At 47.3% G+C, this 16,424-nt stretch overlaps 5 protein-coding genes across 5 annotated transcripts; 3 read left to right on the forward strand and 2 right to left on the reverse strand.

Moving 5' to 3' along the window:
- Positions 1–74: 74 nt before the first annotated feature.
- L228DRAFT_237199 (hypothetical protein) lies at positions 75–1,511 on the forward strand (the record flags this gene model as incomplete). The annotated part of the gene is made up of 1 exon (XM_018330902.1): positions 75–1,511. One exon carries the CDS (start codon positions 75–77, stop codon positions 1,509–1,511), a length of 1,437 nt encoding a protein of 478 aa, XP_018189807.1.
- A 735-nt stretch (positions 1,512–2,246) lies between these two features.
- Positions 2,247–2,734, forward strand: L228DRAFT_92486 (hypothetical protein). Its single transcript, XM_018336972.1, has one exon. It carries the CDS (start codon positions 2,286–2,288, stop codon positions 2,586–2,588), a length of 303 nt encoding a protein of 100 aa, XP_018189808.1. The 5' UTR covers positions 2,247–2,285; the 3' UTR covers positions 2,589–2,734.
- A 524-nt stretch (positions 2,735–3,258) lies between these two features.
- On the reverse strand, positions 3,259–4,588 carry L228DRAFT_266602 (hypothetical protein; the record flags this gene model as incomplete). The annotated part of the gene is made up of 4 exons (XM_018334884.1): positions 3,259–3,404; positions 3,471–3,606; positions 3,667–4,194; positions 4,334–4,588. 4 exons carry the CDS (start codon positions 4,586–4,588, stop codon positions 3,259–3,261), a joined length of 1,065 nt encoding a protein of 354 aa, XP_018189809.1.
- Positions 4,589–4,935: 347 nt separating this feature from the next.
- Positions 4,936–6,105, forward strand: L228DRAFT_259498 (37S ribosomal protein S24). The gene is made up of 3 exons (XM_018334169.1): positions 4,936–5,022; positions 5,194–5,441; positions 5,533–6,105. The coding sequence occupies exons 1-3, from the start codon at positions 4,946–4,948 to the stop codon at positions 5,607–5,609; spliced, it is 402 nt and encodes a 133-aa protein (XP_018189810.1). The 5' UTR covers positions 4,936–4,945; the 3' UTR covers positions 5,610–6,105.
- A 3,399-nt stretch (positions 6,106–9,504) lies between these two features.
- On the reverse strand, positions 9,505–11,720 carry L228DRAFT_259499 (hypothetical protein). Its single transcript, XM_018334170.1, has 3 exons — positions 11,479–11,720; positions 11,168–11,413; positions 9,505–11,051 (listed from the first exon to the last, which is right to left on the reverse strand). Exons 2-3 carry the CDS (start codon positions 11,408–11,410, stop codon positions 9,675–9,677), a joined length of 1,620 nt encoding a protein of 539 aa, XP_018189811.1. The 5' UTR covers positions 11,411–11,413; positions 11,479–11,720; the 3' UTR covers positions 9,505–9,674.
- Between the last annotated feature and the right edge of the window lie 4,704 nt (positions 11,721–16,424).

Consider the following 16,424-nt stretch of genomic DNA (forward strand, 5'->3'; position numbering starts at 1 on the left):
GGAACAAATCAGTACGTACGATACATTCCTTTACCCGCTGCGACTGACAGATTATTGTCCAAGGTGCACTGGATATGTCTCAGGGTGGAAGCAATAACCCCAGCGGCACTTTACGCCCTGGAATACAGCTTCGAGCAATCTCCTACACAGGTGGCCGCGTTATTCGATACTACGACTACCCTGGTCTTGCTTCTACTCCGCCGGCAGCAGTTCAGAGCCAGGATAATCACCCCCCTGCTTACCAGCATCAAATCAATGGAAGCAATGTCGGAGCAACGGCTCAGTCTGTCTCCAGTAATGCAACAACACGACCTGTCGGGGATGTGACCCATTCTCCCGCTCCCCCACCTGGACCATCGCTCGATGTCAGAGATGGCATTGGAGGAGCAGCTAACAGAGGTTCAAGCCTGCAGGGACCTCTGCCTAGCAACGTGCCCGCATCCATAAATTCTCTATTTTATTCAAGCCCTATCCCTCACCCGTGGCCACCTTTCTTACCCCCTCCGCAGCTACCCCCTCCGCAGCAGGGGAGATTGACAACGCCTGTCACCTATCGTTATCGTCCCAGCACTGCCTCTCCACCTGAATCCCGGCCAACGCAAGAGACCTCACCAAATCTGAACGCATCTTCCGCGGTCCCTGTAACGTCTATCCATCCAAACCTCGCCCCTCCGCCAGTGCCATGGTCTAGGCAAGAAGTTGCGCCGACTACTCTTCCCCCTCATCGAAATGCATTTTCAAGTCTCATAGCTTGGGACGAGTTGCTGCAGAGCCAGCGCCGTCCTAATGATACCTTGCCGACATATGATGAGGCCGTGGAACAAGGAGCACAGCCCCCTTCAAATACGACCCCAGACTACTACACTGGGACTCAGCCAGGAGCACATGGTCCTTCAAATCCGCATCCAGTCCCCCAAGGTGAAAGCCCAGAATCTTCGCGGAGAAATCCCACTCGCTCAGTGGCCGTTGTCGGCAATAGCGTATCAGGACAGACCAATGGCACAGCTACTGGAGCGGGGCGCCTTCCTTCCCAAAGCCAGCCAGTTAGGGACTCAGCGTCGGATTCGCACTCAGAGTCAGTGTCAGAGCAGCAACACGCGTCTCCATCAGCCTCATCTTCGTCTTCATCTTCATCTAATGCTTCCGCGACCCAGCCTGCTGCATACGTGGCATATACTCCAATGTTTCCTGCTGGGCCTGCTATCTGGCCTGCAGGCACTACTGGATTTACAAATACTGCCTTTGGCATTCAAGCGGGCGCTCCGTTTGTTCATTACGCACCCCCTGGCGTCCTACAAGCTCCTTGGAATCCCTACGCTTCCCTCCAAAACTTTCCTCGCCCGAACGGTGATGCTTCTCTTGAGGCCCGCGAAAATAATATTAGGCGATATGTCATGAACGGCATGTTTCATCCGCCACCCCATAGGAACGAGCCACTCCCTTGGTATGGTCGTCCGGGCCCTGCTTCACCTCATGGGGCTGGCAACCATGATAGCAATAACAATAACTGAGATGACGTTCACGCAAACGTTGCAAACGGTCAATTCAATATCGGAGCATGAAGAATAGCATCAGACTGTCTCTCAGCCAACTACTGGCACCTCACTGGAGAGATGGAGAAGAGTAAGGCTTCGTGTACGATGAAACAGTTTCCATTGTGCTGCTTTGTACCATGTGCTGGTGGAGTCTTCATCGATTTAGCCAAACAGAAAGGAATATGTGACTTGTGCACCATTGAATGGGGCTTAAGAGAGCGGAGGAGTTGTCTCTACCAGTGCGAGACTGTGCATTGTGGTTATGTTGCTTCGAGCAATGTTGGAAAGTGCAGCTGTTATGACAAACTCGAAGGAGGAATGAACTATGAACAGCTGTAATGAATCTTCATGAGGACACATTATATGCAACAATTTCTTCTCTGTGATTATTTTTCAAGGTTTTATGTCAACCGCGACACATTTTTCTTTTAAATTTTTTTCGTTTTTCTGTTTTTGTGATTTTTTCCCACTTTAACTTGTTTGTTATCTGCCACTTCGGGTCTTCGCTACATGTCTTCGTTGTTGTCACTTCTTTTCTTTTATTTCCTTGTCGACCCTAGTCACTGTTTAAGCAGCCTTGTTTTAGTTTTCATTCCAATAGTAGTTCCAAGCAATATCAGGGAACCATCATGTTTTTATCCATCTATTCGTCACCACGATGTTCAATCACTACATGTATTCAACAGCAGATTGAAAGCTCATAATATGGATCAGATAATAAAACACATGTAGATATGAAAATGTGAGAATATGATTATTAAGGCTATGCTGTATCCTACCCAAATCATGACCAAAACCCTTATAAAAATCAACAACTCTAAACTCAAGACCAGAAACCAAGCTTCACTCCAGAAGGGGCGAAAAAAAGAACACCTACTCACCATCATCAAGATACTCAACTATTCTCTCTTCGCAGCACCAGCCGCACTTGCGGCCTTGATATCCATCCCCATTAACCACGGAAGAACAAGCGCCATTTCAACACTGGCTCACTCAAGACTTTTGCACCAGACACTTGGACCAGCAGCCTGTCGAGAATTTCACGTGGCATGACGCGCAGGTTTGGCATTTGGCGCGCGTCACAAGTGGGTTCGTGGAAGAGCATGTAGAGCAGGATTTGCTTGCATTTGAAGCGCTAGATTTTGAAAACTTGTTGGAAGACATGGTTGCATGAATGGAAAAGTTAAAAATGGATAAGTTGTGAATAAGTAGTGGATAAGTAGCGGATAAGTGGTGGATAAGTGGTGGATTGGGTAAGAGCGTGAATTGGTGGCTTATAAAGAGCTTGATCTGGTTGCTGGTGAGTCGAGTACCTGGATTGGTGAGGGGAGAAGACTATAAATTGATGATAGGCCGACATTTGTATAGAGCGTGGACGAGATTGTTAGGGTGTTATTCGAAGAGTATTCGTCGTGAGGCCTCAATGTGGGAACCACAAAGAACCCAACTTCGGTCATTTTTAAAGCCTTGCCTATCCTTGGATGAGAGCCGGACAAGCGTGATAAACATATTGCTGGCTGTGGACGTCCCTGTTCAATGGTGTCCTCTGAATGGGAGCAGCTTGTGCAGTGGAATTTAGTCGGAAGTACGTGATCTGTCCTCTAATTTGAGATGCTCCCCGGGCCCACGCCTCTCTAGGAATCTATTTTCTGGGGTCGCTGTGATCCAGATTGCTGAGTCAATATTTTCCTGTCATTTTCTTTACGGAAATGACTTCTTGTTGCTATGTCGCGAGATGATCCTTGGGTGGCTCCGAACAGGTTACGGCGAAGATGCGAATAGGGGTCGAAGTTGGATGAAAGAAACCAGTCTGTTCTTCCATGGGCGGTACATTTAGGTTGAGCTCTTGAATATGAAATTTATGATTCTCTGTACTAATGTCAGAAAATCTTCCAGAGATCCTAGATCTTGGCGGCTTAGATTGTGTGCTCTTACCGCAGGCTTCAAGAAACCCTTTGAATGTCGTCTCATTCCGAATAGTTGCAGAAATTATAAATTGCAATTTTGGAAATCTCTTAAACAGATCTCTCAAGGTTGACACCAGAAAAGGTATCACTGATCCATCGTATGTCTATAAAAAGGGTAAGAAAAAGGAAATAAAGGAAATGATTAGAGGGAAAGCGTAACGTACAATGTCGGCGCCAATGGCAACGTCGTATTGCCGCTCATCCACATTATCGTCTAGGATAGTTTCCTCCCAAGGTTTACCCCATCTCAAGACATGGGAGTCAAGCGTCTTGCTGTCGTTGATCCCGTTCAAGGACGCATTGATCTTGATGCTCTCGACAACTCCTTCGTCGCCGTCCGTGGCGGTCACATGCTTAGCGCTCAGATACTTGCTGCAAAGGATTGAAAGGAAGCCAGTGCCAGCTCCCAGCTCTAACACAGTTTTTCCTTCGATAAGATGCCTCGAGGATGGCAGAGAAAAGAAGGTTCCGAGGCGCAGTGCGGCCTCCCACGTTCGAAGTCCAGTTGTGCCAGAGGAAGATATGAGAGATCGGGATTCTAGTAATGTCACATTCTGGCTCTTCTCTGCGACCTCACTTGGTGTAGGAAGAGCGTAAGCCACATGGGCTTTTTGCTGTGCAGATTCGATTTCGGATGGAAGCGGCGAACACAAGAACTCCGTCAAACACGACATGAGATCATCTAAGACTTCCTACATCGACCAACAGACGGTTGGTCAGTAAATCAAATGAAAAGCTAAAACAGAGAATGATGATGGATTGCTCATATTGCGATAGATACAAATAAGACAGAAAAGGAGAAACGGAAAGGAAATTGCAAAGAGGGCGTACATCCTCCGCGGGATCGACAATTGCTTTTTCAATCCGGGCTACTAGCTCTTTGAGGACCCGCAGCTGATAACGGTCTGGTGGAGGGAATTTAATTATCTCTCGATTAAACATTTCATTGTATATGCAGTTTTGAAATGAATATTTTCTGAGTGACTCTGGCCGTGGAAAAGCCAGTGTCTGAACAGGTAATAATTGCGCATATTGACGCTGAAAGAGACCGATCTCCTTTTCCTCCGCGGGTGAAAGTTGCTCCATGATTCACCGTCGACGATTAAACCTAGACATTGATTAATGTGACTATTTGACAGATCTGTTCAAAGCCAGCTACAATTTACACTGGGCGTCGTGATGTGTAAGGTTCAGCGTTGCGGCTCTGCACTCGGATGCGGGCTCGCTTGGCTCGCTTAATATTAGGGTTGGGGCATTGGGGCCAGAGAGCGCCCCACGAAGACGCAGAGACGAGGGAACCACACGAAATTCGTCGATTAGGGTGATCTCCGACTTTAATCCTCGCGACAACCGATCAACTCGACGACAAGGACCTGCCCCGACAGTCCATCTCCGACGGACTCGCAGTTTCGAATTCAGGTCGATATTAATCCAGTCGTCAAAATGGCCGACCAGCCCGTCACGCTGAGAACGCGCAAGTTCATCCGGAACCCTCTTTTGGGCCGCAAGCAGATGGTCGTGTAAGTCGATGGATGGGATCCGGAAATTTTCATCATCGCGACGGCATCACGGAATATTGTCAGAAAATATCGACTCCGATCGTAAAACCGTGCATGTCCGCTGGATGGGGGAAATTTTGAAATTTTTGGGAAAGGGAACATAATGGCTGATGTTTTATTGCGATAACGCAGGGACATCCTCCACCCCAACCGCGCCAACATCTCCAAAGATGAGCTCCGTGGCAAGCTCGCTGAGCTTTACAAGGCCTCTCAGGACCAGGTCAACGTCTTCGGTCTCCGGACGCACTACGGTGGTGGCAAGACCACTGGTTTCGCTCTCCTCTACGACTCCGCCGAGGCTCTGAAGACCTTCGAGCCTCACTACCGCCAGGTCCGCATTGGTGCCGCCACCAAGATCGAGAAGGCCAGCAGACAACAGCGTATGTCGATCTCCCGGAGATATGATATCTCTCTTGATATTGGGATGGGTGATTTGGATGATGAGCGATGGATGCTGACTGTCAATTATAGGCAAGCAGCGCAAGAACCGCAGCAAGACTGTCCGCGGTACTGCGAAGGCCAAGGGTGTCAAGAAGGAGAAGAAATAAGCGACTGTTTGATTGGGGCCGGGTTGACGGTTGGGAGACTGTTCGGGTTCGGATTGTGGAAGTGGATATTGCATGCACCAGCGGATGTATATCTACACTTTTTTCTGATGAATTTATACCGCATTCCGACCTGGTGGAGACACCAGAGTTTCCTTTCGCACTTCTGCTGGGTTTAAAGGGCTTTCACAAGCAATTTCAAAATGTTTTCGAATCTTCACACTGATGTGTTCATGGAACTGCGATCTGCCATTCGTGCTAGATAATACCTCGTTCCCCGGACAAATATTTCCCTCGGTCTTCAACAATGATGTTGTTTGACATCATATCTCCGTCAATATTCCGCCCCATTTGGTTTTTTTCCCGAAATCATGGCCCTTTGTCGTTGAATGCAGTGGTCAATTGTCAAATGCCTATCTGCGAAGGGATCCTCTTTTCCCTGGCATATCTCAAAGGGACGGGAAAGTGGATTAGCCAGGTAACCAGTGTAAATCCTCCCAATGCCCTCACTTTCCTTCCTTACGAAAGTCCATGGCCAGCCAGAGTTCTGGAATTGGTCAGGATATTGGAGGCCTTGTGTGATTCATTTCGTGGTCTTTCACTTCCTAAGCATTCCAAGGGCATGATCCACATGTTTCTGGGTCTATCGATCCAATACACCAGTATCAACACTCATATGCGTAGACTGATCGATAACCGCGCATCGCTCATGTAGCGGTAATCTTGGCGATGGCGAAATCGCTGCTACAAATCTCACCGGGTAAGTGAGTGCCACAACAATAGTGTACTTCAGAGTGCTCCCAATAAGTTACCATCTTTGTAGTACAACATCTCACAGAAAACACAACAACGTCGGGGCCTAAGCGTACATTTGCCGGCTCTGTTTTGTGTCATGATGCCCAATTCCAGCGTCGTACCTATCGTATTTGTGCTATTTCTTTGCATTATCGTACGATTTCCTGTGCTATGTTCTACTGAGTCCCACCAGTTCTTACAGCCGTGTTTACAGGGACATCTGTGATTTGCTTGGCTGGGGCGGGGCTCATTTCTTGTACATTTTTGTGTCGCTCTTAATGCTCTGCTTCTTTTCCTATTTGCTGATTACTTTCGCCTTGTTTGCTTGTTGCATCGTTTCGAGAGTCCCTGCTAGGAATGCAATGAAATACTATTTTCATTTGGAATCCATTACCTACCCAATGATCTCAAGTTCATCTTCTAATTCGGTTCCTCAGCAAATATTTATCATTCCGTGCTTTTACAAGGATCAAGCTCTCTCCAGAAGATCCCTCAATTCTATGCGAGAAAGTGTGTGTGTTTGTCATTCTGGGCGCCGCCGTTTTCCTCCTACCCTCTGAGGTTACGTCGATTACACCTTGTTTGTCAAGCATCACACCACTATGCCGTCACAAACAGCCAAAACATACACCCCGTCTATTTCAATGCTGCGAGTACCCGTTTACTGCCTCAGCAGAATTCAATGCGGTTCCAGCCACTTGTTTGCTATGAAGTGGTCATATGATGCCGCTCACGAGATGAGCTTAGCAACGAGTCCGGACATACATGCCGGTCAACGCGGTCGTCGAAGTCCGAAAAGGGCAAACAATAATGACTGTCTCGGAAAAATGATGAGGCTTCCTGCAATTCCAAGGGGTCCCCAGGCAACGAAGCAGAACATCTCGATTTTCCTATATCTCATCTAAGAGAAAAGCAAGCATCAAGATATGCAACACGCACTTATCTGCATCTAAGCGCAAAGTGCCAAAGACACACTAATGCCAAAAGCTCGGACTACTCTATTCAAGCCGAAACTCAATTAAATCCCCGATACACCCTGTACCCTGCATTCCCCGCGTCTTTTCGTCTGCATCATGTCTTATGCAGGAAAACAGGTTAAAACATAGAAGAGACACAATTGAGACACTCTCAGGGAGAAGAGTAAGTGCGACACATGACGCCACGCGGGATATGGCATGTCTTGTTTTTTGAACTTGCTTGGTTGGAGTGACTGCTTTACCAGGATATTCGAGTGTCAGGGGGAAGGTTTCTGCAGAATTGCGGTTTCGAGATCAATGGATACTCGCATATTCGCCTCTGTCATTACAATACCTACCTACTTTTGAACTCGGTCTACTTGATTTTCCTTGTGCCGTGTCTGGAACATTTGCCTCCCCACCGATCTTCGGTATCGCATCTATCCAAACTCCTCTAGCGCCCACTCTTTTCCTACGTCTCAAAAGGGGTTTCCATTCTTTCAATTTTCGGCTTCTCCCTGCCAATCTTCCAAATTTTTCCAAAACGCCACACTGTCCACACAAATCAGGCCACTCTTCTCTCTGTTATTCTCAACCAATCAAGTCAAACTCCAACCTCCATGCAAGTACCCGCTTCCGCGAGACATCGTCATCCATCTTTTTCCGGAGGGGGGCAGAAAAAGTCCCTTGGTTTTGATTGGAAACCCCACACTAAATCACTCCCCTGTTGCATCTTTCTTCGCCTGAGACAAGCCTTTTCTCCTCCAGCCTTGGCTCTTGGCACATTGTCTTTCCTGTCTACCTACATGACGGCCACACTTTTCTTGTCAGGATTTTCATGCTGCATAGAAACCCCACACTCACCCCTGTCAAACTTTTATATCACGCGGCTAATATCATAACTCCATATCATTTCATATGCCAGAAGTATTGAACAGAGCCAGTGTCGGTCAGCTCCGATACTCGAAATACCTTAGGTAGCTACCTATATCAACCCGAGCCGGGAATGCCGAAACTGTCACTGTGTATACGGTAGTTATGTTCCATAAACAATTAAAATAGAATTACGCATACAATACTGCATAATTACTTGTAAAGGACCGATTTCGAGTCATATCGAGCCATGTCTAAACTTCGAGCAAAAGCGGTGAGAAGCAAAACACCCGCATTTCGCAAACACGGTTACATTTTGTGGAGTAACTTCGGGGAAAACGCATCGTAGTATATATTAGGCGCTTTTTCGCCCGGCCACCACAGTGTTTGCGGGAAGGCGGGCTGCGGGCGGCGGGCCGTACCTTGTTTGTTTGCCTTGTTGCCTTTTTATTACAGCCCGCGCGGGTTTTGCTTTGTTACTTTGTTGCATCCTTGCTATAATAAACAATCAAGGTTGGTTAGCAGCAAGTTGGCCTCGGGTCCGCGCGAGGCAAACAGGCAAACAGGCAAGCGCCAAAAACGGTCCATGCATGACTGATTCGTTTCGCCCACTGTGTGTGCGTGCGGTGATGTACTGTATATGCATTACATGCATGTATGCATTGCATGGTTTTGAATAAATGTGGGGGTCGCCTCTCTCGACCCCAATGCAATGCAGGTATAAAAAGTGCACAAAAGACAATTGACAAGGGATAAAGGACAAGGGACAAGGGTCTGCGTGCGGGCCTCGGGGATGTACTCCGTATATAGGTTGTAAACCCAAGTATGTCTTGTTAATATTCTGCAAATGGTGCGAGATTGGAGAATAGAGAAAAGAGGGGAGGTAAGGCGGAGGGAATGAAATAATAAAATACAATAAAATGAAATAAAGTAAAATAAAAAGATACCAAGAATAATGAGGAAGAGAAAGGATAAGAATTAGAGGCACCATCTGACGTGCATTAAAGAGGAAAAGTTCGACATATCATCGCTCAGCAACCATTCTTTGAATGAGTTTATAGATACTGAAATTTCAGAGATTTTATTAATTAATAAGCCCGAAATAAAATTTTCAAAGTATAATATAGTAGTAATCAATGCATGGAACGAGCAAAATCAGACATTAAAAACGAGAGTGGAGAAACAAATCCGAAATAAGGTCGCGCAAAGACCAGACTATGAAGTCTTTTCGAGTCTAGAGAGTAGACGGTAAAAATACTGCAGATCGAATAGGAGGCCCGAAATTGTCAAACATTAAAGCGAATTGACCAGCGAATGAGCTGACATGAGTCAAGCATTTGCTTCCATATAGCCGCGACAGAAGAAGAAAAAAAAATTCCCCGCGAAAAAGGGAAAAGTACTCAAAGCGCCAAGGAAATGATAGAAGGTTGGAGGGTCCAGGCTGTTAATATCCAGCAGTGTGGTTTGGAGTCGAAAGTGCTGGTCGATGTGTCGAGTGGCTTCCCGATTCATGCGATCCTTGTCGAGGTGACTCAAGAGTTGTCGTTTGGTGGTGGTGGTGAGGAAGGCGGCATTGTTGTCCGCTGACAAGCAGTCCCTCGCCGATAGAATTAACATGAAGCGATTCACTCTTGACGTGCGGAGGTGAGCTATAACTGTAAAGATTGGAGGATGTTGCATTGGTTCCAAGCATTGCATCATTTGAAGAAGACGAAGACGAAGAAGAAGCCGAAAGTAGTGAAGAAATACTCGCGTGATAGGAGTTTGGGGGTTCGATTGGCGGAGGAAGAGTCGTATTGCTGTAACTTAAAGAGGTCGCCGTGTGCGGTGACGGTCCGGGGCTACCGGAGCTTGAGATGTAGGCAATAGTTGGTTCTTGACTTGAAACCAGGTGACTGCGTCCAGGAGCAGTTATAGATACTCCAGTGCTCGATGTTTGGCTACTGCTTGACCCCACACTTTCGTTGCCCCATTGGCATGAATTCCTGAAACTAAAGCTCTGAGATGGACTGGTCGTCGCCAATGGCACAGAGCTCCTCAAAGGAATAACGGGCTGCTTTGGCCGTCCAAGGGCGGGATCAGGAAGAATCCTGTCTCCAGCAGCGAGGCTTCCTGGTAATGATGTAGCCAGGGGGCCCAAGGTTGGAAAAAATGTTGAGCCATCCGGGGGAGCGCCTGATACGCGCGAGACCGGAGAGGACAAATATTGCATCGGTGGGGCAGGGAACGCTGATGAGTCGCCTTCAAGAAACAATGGATTGTTTGAAACCTTTGTTTGCTGGCTGATAGGGTTCCAAGCGCGAAATGTATCCTGGGCCGCATACGCGTTGCTCACCCCCGAGAGGTCCTGGCTAGGAAGCATAAAAGGGGGATGCACTGTATATGGCTCGACCTGTCCATCACCATAACCCAAGCCATACGGCGTGGAGTAACTTGACTTGGTCACGACTGGAGGATATTGGCCATCAATGTAACCATTCCCCGTCGGTACGCGTTGATACTGCGAGGCATGAGTGACTGGGAGAGAGACTGTAGATAAAAGGGAGTTGTTGGCAGCTGTCTCAAGGCTGTTGGTGAAAGGCGGAATGGAAGATGATGGTGAGCTTACTGAATCGCTCGAACCATACGGCCAAGCAACGGCGCCAGGGCAATTTATGGCGCCAGCGAGTCGAAGATGGTCAGGCACCAGCGTACGTTCCTCACACTGCACTCGGAGAAATGCGCATTGCGCGTCTGCACCCGCTTGCCGACAATTTTGACAGCCGGCACCATTACCAGGATCACCACTGCATTTGATCTTGCGCTTTCGGCATCGACCGCACTAAAACATTGCCATTGTTAGAGATCTTACTTTATGAGTACAATGCCCAGGTGGACTAGAACGGAACAATTTTCTTTCCCAAAAGCATTGATTGGATGATCAAGGGGTAGACAAACCGCTACGGCAATGCGGCGCCTCGGCGGATTGCTGTTTGTTTCCGTCTGACTCTCCTGAGCCGGGCTATTGCGACTTTCCCGTCTTCCGAGAGGACAGGTTCGCACTTCACCATGGGGAAGCCGTGGCCCAGAGGTAGCATTCCGCGGTGTATGGGTAGACTGATAAGCTTCCTGAGATCCAGTCCGTACAGAGCGTCGATAAAATTCGACCTCTTTCGCGTGGCCGTTATAAGGGCGTGTCATGACCTGTCATGAGATTTCAGCCAAGTTATTTCCTATCAAGCAGGTATCGTTTCGACGATCTAACATACGCTCAATGCAGTATTTGCTCTAGGAGAAAATATGTTACCGCCTTTTTTTTTGTTAAAAGGAAAGGCAAAAACTCCAATGATATGGTTCCGCGGGATCGTGATAACGCTGGTTTTCTTCAGGCAAGGCAAACTCGAAAAAAGCCAATTTCCATTACCCTAGACGAGAGCAATGGATGAAAGACGGAAGATGAATGCTATGGCCAAATGCAAGAACAAAATCAACGCCGAAAGCTGAGGGTGTGAATGCCTAAATACACAAAATGTCGAAGACCTCGAGGGGATCCTTTGATTGTACCTAGTATGTCAAATGCACGTTGAGAAAATGATTATCGCATATCACATTTGTTCTGAGTCTTCTGAAAACGATGTTTTCACTATTTGTCGATGACAAAACAATCGATATGAATCGATCTAACTCATTCACGGCTGTTTGTTCCTGTATCCTTTCAGGCACCGCAGCTTCGAATCTGCACCATGGCAATGTGCAGCTCACTAGCGATGACTAGCCCGTCCCCTCGTTATGGTGTTCATTTGACTTGAAAAAGACGGTGAATCCATAATCAAGCGATTTCATGGGCCAAAGTGAAACGTAACACTTCTCAAATTGCTAAGCCTCAAATGGAGAGTGGTACTAAAAGTAAGTCTAATGAGGTAATCCAAACATACCATTTAGAACTCTGATAGACGAATAGAGGTTTTCATGACGGAATTCGTATCGAGTGGATAAAGCCACCGGATGAGCACAAATAGGCCTCATGGAGATCAGCTCTGTCTCACCTGGCAGAACTCCATTCACACAATGAAACAAACAGTAGGCCGATTTCTTCAGTACATCTTGCTGGCATTGAGACCATCACCGCCATCAATGGTAAGTGGGGCGTTCTAAATCATGCCGGCAACCGCGGGGCTTGTTTGTGAATTTGAGAGAACGAAAGGCTTCACACAAGCTCATCATAGGGGTACTGCATCGGAGAAACGTCGTGATTTCCTATTGCATAATACATAGGTGTTTGGAGCCATCATTGGGAATGATAATCTGACACAAGACTTCCGTCCGTAGAAGCAGCTTCACTCCAGTCGACTGCTGGGCCGCTGTATTTGCCAGGGTAGGAACGTGGATTTGCCAGTGTAGTGTGAGAGCCGGCAGATCCGGAAGGTAAAGAAATTTCCAGTAACACATAAAGGAAACGAATTTAGGTCACCTGTGACAGCCATTAGCGGAAGGATGTGCGTCCCTGCAGAAGCAAGTCATCAATCCCAATTTGTTCATTCGCCTCCAGAGAATGCATGCAGTCATGTTTGGAAAGCCGAGATTTGTGGATTTTGACGGGATGTCCTCCTGGAGAGGCCTAGATCTCGCAGACAGGGATTTAGGAAAGGAACATCTTGCAGATCAACAGCAGTTGGTGGTTCCCCTGTAGCGCGGTCAATCCTTTTTCACCCATGACGCCATGCAGATACTTGTTTGTCCGTCAATCTGCGAGGGTACCTGGGGAAAGGTGAATGTGAATTGGCTCTGAACCCTTTTCAAATGCGGGGATGCTACACCCACGCATTTCCATTTCTGGAGCAAGTTCAGACACTGTGCGCTGAAGAAAAGATATTTGCAACATCTTCTGATGAAAATAATGGACTTGCGCACCGCTGTTTGGCCGTGAAGTGAGTCCCTTGCTCTCAACGGCTGCCGCTTCAGGTACAAACATTTAAAGCCAAGAAGTTAGCAGATGAAATTCGTGATGTTGTACATGACACCCCGAACTTAGTACTGCTGTATAAGGGAGCGAGATTTGTGGAGTTGACGAGGATCGGTAAAACGGCGGAGATGCAAGTTGCCGCCTAGGCAACAAGGCAAATAGCAACTAAAAGCGGTGTAATGGAGGCACGACGCAGAACAACGCTGGTATAATGTACCATTGGCCGGATACCTGGCCGGCTCCGAAGAGGTGCTAAAGTAAAGATGCACGTTGGAGGAAGGTTAACGGCAGGATCGCGTGAGCAGAGCATGATAAGAGATAAATTCAGTGGCTTACAAACACCGCCTATCCTCCCTCCCTACACTGTATCTTTGTACACTCACTGCAGCTTTCAAGCCATGCATCATGTCTCCGGAATTTCGCCGAGGTAAGTGTACCGTATGCCCAGCATCAACTACTCGATGTGCGAGTATTGAAGCCACTTGCAGTCTCTCTTTCCGCGTCGGTTAGAGTTGTCAAACCGAAATGTGAATGTCTTGACACGCCAAGTATTGCCTACCTAATCATCTTTCTGCTAGGAATCGTCGCAAGGGGCTTTGTTAGTTGGGGGATGAAGACTTAGGCCCGCCCAATGTTGCACGACAGAAACAGCAAAGCAGCCGACAACCCCACGACAGCAGACAGCATGCGCGTTGCGTTTGCAGATCAACCTCTTCTCTAATCCAACACCTCGAATTACAAGCAAAGCTTGCAATGTCTCCCCTGATTCGACGGCACCCTGTAATTCAATGCAGGTATATCCGCTATGGAGATTGAAAGCCCCTTTTCGTACATAGCAATATCCAGAACGATGAACGGATGCCGCAACCGTTGACTTAGCCACCGAGCAAATTCTGAATGGCGATGGCGACATACGAAATTGCCCGCAAAGCTTTCCAGCCTGAGAGCCCAATAAACGGAGAGAAGCGGTCCAGCCATGATCGAGACTAGTTCTGCCCGCATGATAAGCATTCTCTGCACAAAATATACCCTATTTGGCTCTTCTGCTTCTCACTTCCAGGTGACACGGCAGGGTTGTGTCACTGGCACATACCAGCCTGGTCAGACCGAGGAATCATGAGCCATTCGGAGCTGCCGTTTCATCCCCAGAGGATAGTAATCGTGACAAGCAGACTGATACGGTCTTCGGCTCATTAGAGCCGCCATCCGGATATACCTGACACGCAGGAGGCCTCTTTTCGGAGAAATCAAGCCAGCACTTCCCTAAGAGTCCGATGTACTCTGGGAATCTAGGAGTTGCAGCCCATGAGTAGGTCCCAGCAATGCGTTGACGCAATGGACACGACCAATTCCCAGGTTTTTCTCCAGTTTCCAAATATCAAAACTCGCTGATGAGCGAGGTTCGGATCGTTAGACCTGGCCAAAAATCCACGCAGACTTTTTTTTGGACGGACCTTCCTGAGTGCAAAGATTTTTATCTGGCTAGATGGTATATATCTGGCCTGCGTACAGAATTAGATTGAAGCGTCTCTGGAAAATTTCATCATCGGCCTTCCAAAAAAAGGCGGGAAGTCGTTTTGAGGCTTCTCCTGCCTTCAAGTATTCTACCTCTGCCCGTCGGGCCACTGTTCGTCTAAATTCCAACTGCATGCCGAGCATTGGTGGTCGTGGCCGCTTCAATGCCGTTATTGTCTGTACATTCAAGACTTTCTCCCAGACGTTTCATCGGGACCTGCGGGTATTCTGAGGTTTGCGTCAAGGCTTAGCTTTGAGTATAGAAGCGGTTGTCACGTCGCTCTAACGATATCGAACAAGTAGGACGAGAGGGATGTAATAAACGCGCGGTGCAATCCAACGGTAATATAATGGCTCAGTGGTTCTTTAATCCTCTGAGCTTTAACACCATCTGGAATTGGCGTGGCATATGGGACTCCCTGGCCAGCTCCCAATGTTTCCAAGCGACAATACTTTTTCTCTGACCGCAAAGTGATCTTTCTTCTTGGCCAATAAAATTCTATCACCGTTTCCCCTGATGTTTGAAAGGACATTGCAATAGACACATTTCTTTCGGTTCCTTCAAGAGGGTACTGCACGTCTCGGTTTCAAACACAAGGGTGCAGAGCAACAAGTTTTCGCGGATCGCTTCGTTGGTATGAGATCGGATTCTAAACATCGAAAAGAGTTGGATCAGCTCGCTCTCGGAATGACACAAAAGATTTATTAGACAATTTCGTCATGCCTTCATAAGATCCTAGCTTTCTGCATTTCGTGTTGTGGCGAGGCACTTGGAAGCTCGCTCTTTACCTTGTCTTGGACGGGAGCAAGTCTCTAGCGATGGAGAAAGTGGTGATGTCGCTCGCGAGTTGCTCTCAGATGCTTTGTCGCTGACGAATCTCTCAACCGATTGCTCAACTCAGTTTTACATCCTGAATTTGAGCCTGGGCACCCTATAGTTGTGCTGCAACTGAATCCTGAACGTCGATGAGCACTTGGTGGCTCATGTTGCAGGTGATTACTGATCTTGCTTCCAATTTAGCTGGGCCGCTCCATCAACACGTTGCTGCCAGACTTGGAAGGTGCGGCACAGCAAAAAGCAACAATCGTGTTCTCAAATCCACTCTTTTCTGGCCCTGGCAAACAGCTTTTGCGCACATCCTTTTACGCAAACGTTCTCAGAGACTTGTGTCCGCCAATTGCCTACAAGAAGCGGTAAGCGTTCCGCCTCTGGCGATTTGATGTGCCTCAAAGGATAAACTCCTTTTCATAGACTTGCTTATCAAAGTCAAAGCTTTCTATATATTTGTCATTTGAAAAAGTCCGATGAAAGGTAATTACAAAGACACCGTTACTTCACCCCCTTGTTCCTCTCATATTCTTTTTTTTTTTCTTATTAAATTCGATCTTATGCTGGAAAGCTGAGAACTTGCACCCCACATCCATGCTTGGAGTCCCCTACCTTCGTGTTATATAGCAGGTTTCTCGATTTCAGTATGATAGCTACGTCTTTTAAAACTCAAGAATAGACATTCTTTTTACCTATCTACCGAAGCTGGTTCCATTGGAGAATATGTCAGTCATTTAATCATACCTGTTCTTTTAAATCTCACAAGAGCTGGCGAAGATACACAGCCCAACCCTAAGCTTAAAATGCTGGCGACGGTAGAAGCACGTTCATTTTCTGCTATTTTCTTTTTTTTTTTTTTTCAATTATACTCATTCCGTATTTTTTCTATAACAGTTCCCAACGTTTAC

This window comes from Xylona heveae (assembly GCF_001619985.1).
Source record: "Xylona heveae TC161 unplaced genomic scaffold L228scaffold_3, whole genome shotgun sequence".
Classification (NCBI taxonomy): domain Eukaryota; kingdom Fungi; phylum Ascomycota; class Xylonomycetes; order Xylonales; family Xylonaceae; genus Xylona; species Xylona heveae.

Coding starts and splice junctions, on each gene's coding strand:
- L228DRAFT_92486 (XM_018336972.1), top strand. CDS start 2,286: ATGATTATTAAGGCTATGCTGTATCCTACCCAAATCATGACCAAAACC.
- L228DRAFT_259498 (XM_018334169.1), top strand. CDS start 4,946: ATGGCCGACCAGCCCGTCACGCTGAGAACGCGCAAGTTCATCCGGAAC. Junction 5,023..5,193: donor GGCCGCAAGCAGATGGTCGT/GTAAGTCGATGG, acceptor GCGATAACGCAG/GGACATCCTCCACCCCAACC. Junction 5,442..5,532: donor GAAGGCCAGCAGACAACAGC/GTATGTCGATCT, acceptor TGTCAATTATAG/GCAAGCAGCGCAAGAACCGC.
- L228DRAFT_259499 (XM_018334170.1), bottom strand. CDS start 11,410: ATGACACGCCCTTATAACGGCCACGCGAAAGAGGTCGAATTTTATCGA. Junction 11,052..11,167: donor GGCGCCGCATTGCCGTAGCG/GTTTGTCTACCC, acceptor GCAATGTTTTAG/TGCGGTCGATGCCGAAAGCG.